Source organism: Anguilla anguilla, chromosome 4, assembly GCF_013347855.1.
Source record: "Anguilla anguilla isolate fAngAng1 chromosome 4, fAngAng1.pri, whole genome shotgun sequence".
NCBI classification, from domain to species: domain Eukaryota; kingdom Metazoa; phylum Chordata; class Actinopteri; order Anguilliformes; family Anguillidae; genus Anguilla; species Anguilla anguilla.
Window position 1 is genome coordinate 68,084,160 of NC_049204.1, and position 7,853 is coordinate 68,092,012.

Sequence of the window (7,853 nt, forward strand, 5' to 3'; positions counted from 1 at the left end):
TTACGTCGCAACTCCGCATCCAATCAGCTTTGAAAGTTTTCAGTGGAAAATAGTTTGAATTCGTTTGCTAGCCAAGTTGCTAACGTGCGGTGAAAATTTCGTGTCGTGTTTTCATTGCCCTGGCACACATCAAGAATAAAGCATGGATAATTATATGAAAAGACAGATGATAGAAAATGACGATGTTTTCAGGAATACGTTGGAGCGTATTGTTCAAAAGGTGAGCTTGGGGGTTTCAGATATCCTATAGCTACTTGACTAACGTTAACGTGTAACATTAGCGGGCTGGCGAATGTTAGCTCCTTTCTGGTTTTATTTTGTTTCACATCTTTATGTCGTGCCGTCATACTGAAGTGATCAATGTGTCGATGTCTCTTTCCTTATTTGTTTTTCTACATCATCAGTATTCCAGAGTTGATGGTTCGGGAATGGAAGTGTGTTTGAAGTCCATGACTTGCCGGACTGAAAAAGGTAGTTAACGTCCATTTGAAGTGTTGAAGCGTCGCTGGATTAGAGCTGGGGATTATCAGAGTATTCTAGAGCTAAAATAAATACTACTATACTAACGTTAAGTTTAACAATCAAGACAAATTATTAATTTGGGCGGTGTTTTGTTGCCGTCTTAATGCGTGTTGTGTTGATCTTTTATTTTTGTTTCTTTTTATTGATTAACATTACAATTTTTATTTTATTTCTTAATTGTTGTTCTGTCTTAACCCGTTTGTTTTATTTTGCTTATATTTAATCTGTAAAGCACCTTGTGCCTTGCGTTGGAAAAGTGCAATATAAAGTTATTATTACAATACAATTATTTATAATTATTTATCCAAAGCGACGTCCAATACACATGAACACACTAATTCCAGTTCACAGAGTAATCATAGGCTAGGTCAGAAAGTTACGGTAACTGAAACTAGGAGGCATGACGACAAGCTACCACATCAAGATAATACAAGTGCAATATTAGTGCTGGATGGATATGCAAGTGTAGCATGAAAGTGCTAGAGGAACAACAGGAAGGATATAAGTGATCCTAAATTGGGAGTGCCCTGCAGAGTGGAGATAGTTAGTCCAGGTACAGTCTGAAGAGATTTGTCTTCAGACCACGGTGGAAGATGGGCAATAACCGAGTGGTTTGTAGAGGAACAGGGAGTTTGTTCCACCACTGGGGAGCTAGGGTGGAGAAGCTCAGTGGTAGGGATGAGCAAGAACCATTCACCCGGATGGCAGGGAGTGCAAGTTGCCCTGCTGCTGCAGAGCGGAGTGGTTGAGCTGGTGTGTAGGGTTGAATCATGTCCTGTAAGTAGACAGGGGCTGCCCTGTTGGCTGCGGTGTAGGCGAGGGTCAGAACTTGAAGCTGAAGCTGATTCTGACCGCGACCGGTAGCCAGTGGATTGACCTCAGCAGGGGAGTGAAGTGAGAATTTAGGAAAGTTGAAGAAAAGTTATCCTGCAGCATTCTGAATCGGTTGTAGTGGCTGTATAGTGCAGGCTTGCAAGGAAGTTGCTAGATGGGAGATTACCGTGGCCTGGATGAGCAGCTGGGTGTAATCTAGATGGGATCTTACCGTGGCCTGGACGAGCAGCTGGGTGTAATCTAGATGGGAGATTACCATGGTCTGGACGAGCCGCTGCGTGTAGTCTAGATGGGAGATTACCGTGGTCTGGACGAGCAGCTGGGTGGAGTAGGTGTATAGGACGAACCTGAAGGGCTGTAATGTTGCCGTGATGTGCTCCTAGAATAGAGGAATAGTACAATAGTGCTAGCAATTAGCATAGTATTCTGGAGCTGCTCAGCTCATCGTAGAATGGCGATGGTGACTAGCATAGTGTTAGAATGCTCCAGCTCACTTGTGCTAAAATCACTGGGGAAAACTGGCATAGAAAACTATGTGCTTCAAGACTCTTGATTGGCATGGTGTGATCCCGGAAGAATGCAACCAATAGGCTGCAGCTACATGGTCAGTGTTCACGCTGGCAGTCGGCCATGCGCTGGTGGGTAGCACAGCGTAGCTTTAATTATGTGGCTTTTTCAGGCATCCTACCGTGGGATGGAGAAGTAGTTGAACGACAGATGGAGTCCCTGAAGGTATGGCACTCGTCAGGGCACATCTGACCAGTTTGGTTCAATTTCAGTTGATAAATCGGTACTTTGCTGTGACACCCATCCTCTTTCCTCTTCTAGAACATTGCAGATTCCACGGGAAAGTCGGCCAGAGGTAGGGAATTGTCTAATCTAATATTAAAATGTCTTGTTGCTGGGGAGTTGTAATAAAAACACATCAGCCATTTGTACTGAATGTTATAATTGTGTTAGTTGCAATTTTCCTTCTGCAAATTAGTCTTTATTTTTTATTTGTAGGACAAGACATCAGTGCAGATATTCAGGTAAGATTTTAATTTCATTACATTACAGGCATTTAGCAGACGCTCTTATCCAGATAAACTTACTAAACTTTTACATAGCATTTACATAGTGTGTGTAGAGAGTGGAGCAGTGTGTGTGTGTAGAGAGTGGACCAGTGTGAGTGTAAAGGGTGGAGCAGTGTGTGTGTGTTTGTGTAGAGGGTGGAGCAGTGTGTGTGTGTAGAGGGTGGTGCGGTGTGAGTGTAGATTGTGTAGCGGTGTGTGTGTGTGAGTGTAGTGCTGTGTAGCGGTGTGTTTGGGTAACTCTGTTATCTGGGCTTGCTCTGATCAGTGTGACCTGCTTGCTTTTATTTTCTGAAGCAGGACGACTCCCAGACCTGCAGCAACAGCACTTCTGTTTCTGTGGAAACGGAGATGGGGAGAAGCTCTGAAAATGTGTCTTGTAAGAGCCTCATGTCTGCACATTCCTCATAGTTTGTTTCTGTTGTGTGTGTGTGTGTGTGTGTGTGTGCGTGCGTATGTAAGGTATTGTCACTCCTAGCACTATAACTAAACAATAATGACAACTTTAACAGTCCAGAGTTTCACTAGCATACGCACTGTGACCATATCGTTCCACAGTGTTCTATTGTATTGTTCTGTGAAGCGTGGAAGATGCAGGACTGTTTCGCTGATCTCGTAGTACTGTACTCACTTCCTAAAATAAACAGTAGGCACAGTTGGGGAATTTGGGAGCATGAGTTGCTGCAAAAGGAAGTGGCTAGGTGAGTCATACACCCTGCTGAGGAACCACTCCCACTTCCCCATGAGCCAATGGCAGTAATGTGTACGGGATGGTGAGACATCTGTCATGGAATCAATCTGTCTGTGAAAGATGCGGTGAAGGATTTCTCACTTTAGAACTCACTTTTGATTGGCTGAAGGTGCTTTATCGTTTGGCCTGCATGAAAAAAATTGCTGTGAGATTGATACAAATTCATAGTTATAGTTATCGTTTTGGCTGCATTTATAGTTACCATTATAGTGCAAACGTAGACATTCAGATTGCTTGAGACAAATTTTTATTTCTTTGATCATTATTGATAATCTTAAGTGTGAAGGTACCTTTACCTCTGTCTGCTAATGGTTTGTGATTGATTGGTTCTTTCGTGATTGTGTGGTGGATTGACAGCACTGCAGTTGGTAACACTGTGTTCCTGCCTAGGGGAGTCTGGTCCATATGGCTCTCATCTGATGTCCAACGCAGTGAGTGACTCCAGCCTGCAGGGGGAGCTAGTGCAGCCAGAGGAGCAGGATGAGGAGCTGGAGCGCACGCTCAGCAGCCAGGGCACTTTGCTCCTGGACCTGTATCCCAGCATGCTCAGCCAGGTGGGAGAGGCGTGGCGCAGGCAGAAGGTGACCGAGGCAGCGAACGCAGTGATGCGCAGATATCGCAGACGGGGCTGGCGTTCCAGCGCCTCGAAACCCCACCCCCAGAGCAGCACCTCAAAACCCCACCCCCAGAGCAGCGCTTCAAAACCCCACCCCCAGAGCAGCGCCTCAAACCTCCACCCCCAGAGCAGCGCTTCAAAACCCCACCCCCAGAGCAGCGCTTCAAAACCCCACCCCCAGAGCAGCGCCTCAAAACCCCACCCCCAGAGCAGCGCCTCAAAACCCCACCCCCAGAGCAGCACACAAAAACCCCACCCCCAGAGCAGCGCCCAAAAACTCCACCCCCAGAGCAGCGCCCAAAAACCCCACCCCCAGAACAGCGCCTCAAAACCCCACCCCCAGAGCAGCGCCTCAAAACCCCACCCCCACGGCAGCACACAAAAACCCCACACCCAGAACAGCACCCAAAAACCCCACCCCCACAGCGCCCCAAAACCACACCCCTACGGCAGTGCCCCAAAACCCCACCCCCAGAGCAGCGCCCCAAAACTCTACCTACAGAGCCCCACCCCCAGATCTGCCCATGAGCCGTGGAGGAGGGGTCTCCACGAAGGAGTGGTGGGACAGAGGGCGGATCCAAACCTGGTGACGGACAGCGGCAGTTCCCCTGAGGAGCTCACCCTCCTCTCTCACACTTACGCAGTGCTCAGCTCTCCCACCAGCCCAGTAGGGGGCACTGCATCCTCTCCCCTCTGCCTCTACTCCACAGGGGACAGTCCACTCCCTGTGGCCCTGCCCCTGCCACCCAGAATCTCCCCTGGCTCCACCCAACGTACACTGCCCCTCTTCCAACGGCGGTCACCCCACCCTTCCCATCTGAAGTGGGGCTGTCCCTCACGCCCCGCCCCCTTGCCCCAGAGGCCGCCTCCCCCTGATGGTAGCCCCTCCCAGCCTCCTGTGCCCTGCAGTGTGCTGGCTCAGCGGCGCCGCTCTTTCGCAGGGTTCCAGGCTGTGCGCCATCAAATCGACCAGCAGTTTGAGGAGCTGTACCACAGATTAGTGTGCCAGCGCAAAGTGGCCCTGCCGCTGCCCAGCCCCGCCTCCCCTCTGCCCTCCTCCTCCTCGCTTGCTGCCCTCGCCCTGTCTCCTATTTGGATGCGGGTGCGAAAGCGTGACCGGGCCCTGGAGCCCAGCGCGTGGCCGGAACCCAAGCGCTTTCGGGAGGGGTGCACCTGCTCCCCAGGATCCGTGCGACACCTGCGCCAAAGCTGGGCTGGCTGCTGTGGCTCCAGCAGGCCTGAGGGAGCCGTCCTGCCCCAGCGCAGGAGCCCCGGGACCAGCAGGCTGTGGGGCGGGACTTTCCGGAAGGACCCGTGCTCTGGACTCAGCTGGCAGCTGCACCCCAATCCAGCTGCCTCAGTGAGTGCCTGTTCAACACTTACCAACCCTAACCCAGCTGCCTCAGTGAGTGCCTGTTCAACACTTACCAACCCTAACCCAGCTGCCTCAGTGAGTGCCTGTTCAACACTTACCAACCCTAACCCAGCTGCCTCAGTGAGTGCCTGTTCAACACTTACCAACCCTAACCCAGCTGCCTCAGTGAGTGCCTGTTCAACACTTACCAACCCTAACCCAGCTGCCTCAGTGAGTGTCTGTTCAACACTTACTAATGCTAACCCTAAACCCAACCCTAGCTGTAGCCCTAGCCCTAGCCTTAACCCCTAACCCTAAACCCTGACTGCTACGGCCTCACCTGCCTGCTAGTTTCACCAACCTGCTTATTTTTGCCTTCTCTAGAGAGAAAAGGGTGAGACCCGGGCCAGTCTGCCTGAATTTCAGGGTTAGTTTTTTCTTTCATTTTCATCTTAAATAAATAGAATTTGGGTTTTTAGAATCTGAATCACAGATGAGTGCCTTTTCTGACAGGAAAGTCACCTGTAAGAGCCAGTATCTTCTTGAGGGACTGGCAGAGAGGATGTTCCCCAAGGTAATCTCTAAATGCCCTAATGCTACATTACTGGCACGTTAGCTTATGCTCATATCCAGAGGGACTTGCACACCTGCGTTTTACGTAGCGTCTCTTTATACAGCTGGATGTTTATAAAAAGTGCTTTAAGTCCTACTCGAGTCTCGTAATATGCCCTCAAATTAAAGCCGACAGTCTACACTTTACCCTCATGTTCACTCATTCATTTCAAATCCAATGTGACGGAGTACAGAGACGCTGTCGTTGTCAGATTACTTTTGAATTCACCTCTATTGTGTTGTGTTTCCATAAAGAAGCTGGATGCAGTGCACAAGCTATTTGGTTTTTCAGGGAAATTAATCTAGATGATTAAAGTTAGCATGGGGCATCTGCACAGATGTTTATTTTAAAGGAATAAACCTCTGTGTATCAGAAACGTAGCACAGTCTGACCTGCGGTGTGTATCAGTTACCTAGCACAGGCTCACATGCAGTGTATATCAGTTACCTAGCACAGGCTCACATGCAGTGTATATCAGTTACCTAGCACAGGCTCACATGCAGTGTATATCAGTTACCTAGCACAGGCTCACATGCAGTGTATATCAGTTACCTAGCACAGGCTCACATGCAGTGTATATCAGTCACCTAGCTCAGTCTGACCTGCAGTGTATATCAGTCACCTAGCTCAGTCTGACCTGCAGTGTATATCAGTCACCTAGCGCAGTCTGACCTGCAGTGTATATCAGTCACTTAGCGCAGTCTGACCTGCAGTGTATATCAGTCACCTAGCGCAGTCTGACCTGCAGTGTATATCAGTCACCTAGCACAGGCTCACCTGCAGTGTGTATCAGTCACCTAGCACAGTCTGACCTGCAGTGTGTATCAGTCACCTAGCACAGGCTCACCTGCAGTGTGTATCAGTCACCTAGCGCAGTCTGACCTGCAGTGTGTATCAGTCACCTAGCACAGGCTCACCTGCAGTTCACTGCCCTTCTTGCTGCTCTGTACTCCTGGTTGATCTGAACAGTCATTTAGTGTCTGTTTCCTCAGTTGTGATCCCGAATACATCAGCTGCCACTGTTTTTATCTCATTGGGAGCGATTGCACAGACTGGCTTTAGTAATGACTGGACTGTAGTATTTCTACAGCTCACAACCACGGCTCTCTCTCCTACAGTTCATCACGACGGCGGCTTCTGTATGGTCTGCCACAGTGAGCCTGTTTCTCCTGCTCAGATCCAGCATCTAACTGCAGCCTGGGGACAGCTCTCATACCTTCACCTTCATCTGTGATACATCCTGCCCCGTCACACCTCACTGCACTGAGCGCTCACATCCTGCCCTGTCACACCCCACTGCACTGAGCGCTCACATCCTGCCTCATCACACCCCACTGCACTGAGCGCTCACATCCTGCCACACCACACTGCACTCAGTGCTCACATCCTGCCACACCCCACTGCACTGAGCTCTCACATCCTGCCACACCCCACTGCACTGAGCGCTCACATCCTGCCCCATCATACCCCACTCCACTGAGCTCTCGCATCCTGCCCCGTCATACCCCACTGCACTGAGCGCTCACATCCTGCCCTGTCACACCCCACTGCACTGAGCGCTCACATCCTGCCCTGTCACACCCCACTGCACTGAGCGCTCACATCCTGCCCTGTCACACCCCACTGCACTGAGCGCTCACATCCTGCCCTGTCACACCCCACTGCACTGAGCGCTCACATCCTGCCCCGTCATACCCCACTGCACTCAGTGCTCACATCCTGCCACACCCCACTGCACTGAGCGCTCACATTCTTTACCTGTGACCACTGGTCTCTGGAAGGGCGTGTCATTTCCTTTCGGTATTATGACATTGATATTTCTACAGCGCATATAATTTTCATCAGTAACAGTCTTGATCTCCTCACTGACGTTTTCACTCATTACTTGTTATGAAACAAAATTACTGTCTAGGTCAAAAATGTGTGTGTATACTTTGCTGAAAAACATTTTATTTATAATAAAAAATGCAATTTTTCAATATGAACAGTACTTGGGAATATTTCATGTGTTTAGCTTGCTGTCACACACTGTACACTAGCGTACTCTCACACTATACACTCTTACTCTCACACACTGTACACTAGTGTAC

At 49.4% G+C, this 7,853-nt stretch overlaps 1 protein-coding gene across 1 annotated transcript; it reads left to right on the top strand.

Annotated features, from left to right (window-relative positions):
• The first annotated feature begins 44 nt into the window (after positions 1–44).
• si:dkeyp-117h8.4 (uncharacterized protein LOC572032 homolog) lies at positions 45–7,748 on the top strand. The gene is made up of 10 exons (XM_035414685.1): positions 45–220; positions 405–471; positions 2,036–2,088; positions 2,185–2,218; positions 2,362–2,387; positions 2,730–2,808; positions 3,571–5,156; positions 5,535–5,577; positions 5,664–5,724; positions 6,882–7,748. The coding sequence occupies exons 1-10, from the start codon at positions 143–145 to the stop codon at positions 6,919–6,921; spliced, it is 2,067 nt and encodes a 688-aa protein (XP_035270576.1). The 5' UTR covers positions 45–142; the 3' UTR covers positions 6,922–7,748.
• Positions 7,749–7,853: the final 105 nt, after the last annotated feature.

What these genes read in the sequence shown, in the direction of transcription:
- si:dkeyp-117h8.4 (XM_035414685.1), top strand. Translation starts at nt 143, where the DNA reads ATGGATAATTATATGAAAAGACAGATGATAGAAAATGACGATGTTTTC. An exon ending in ACATCAGTGCAGATATTCAG is followed by an intron (nt 2,388 to 2,729) that starts GTAAGATTTTAA and finishes TTTCTGAAGCAG; the next exon opens with GACGACTCCCAGACCTGCAG. An exon ending in ACCCCAATCCAGCTGCCTCA is followed by an intron (nt 5,157 to 5,534) that starts GTGAGTGCCTGT and finishes TGCCTTCTCTAG; the next exon opens with AGAGAAAAGGGTGAGACCCG.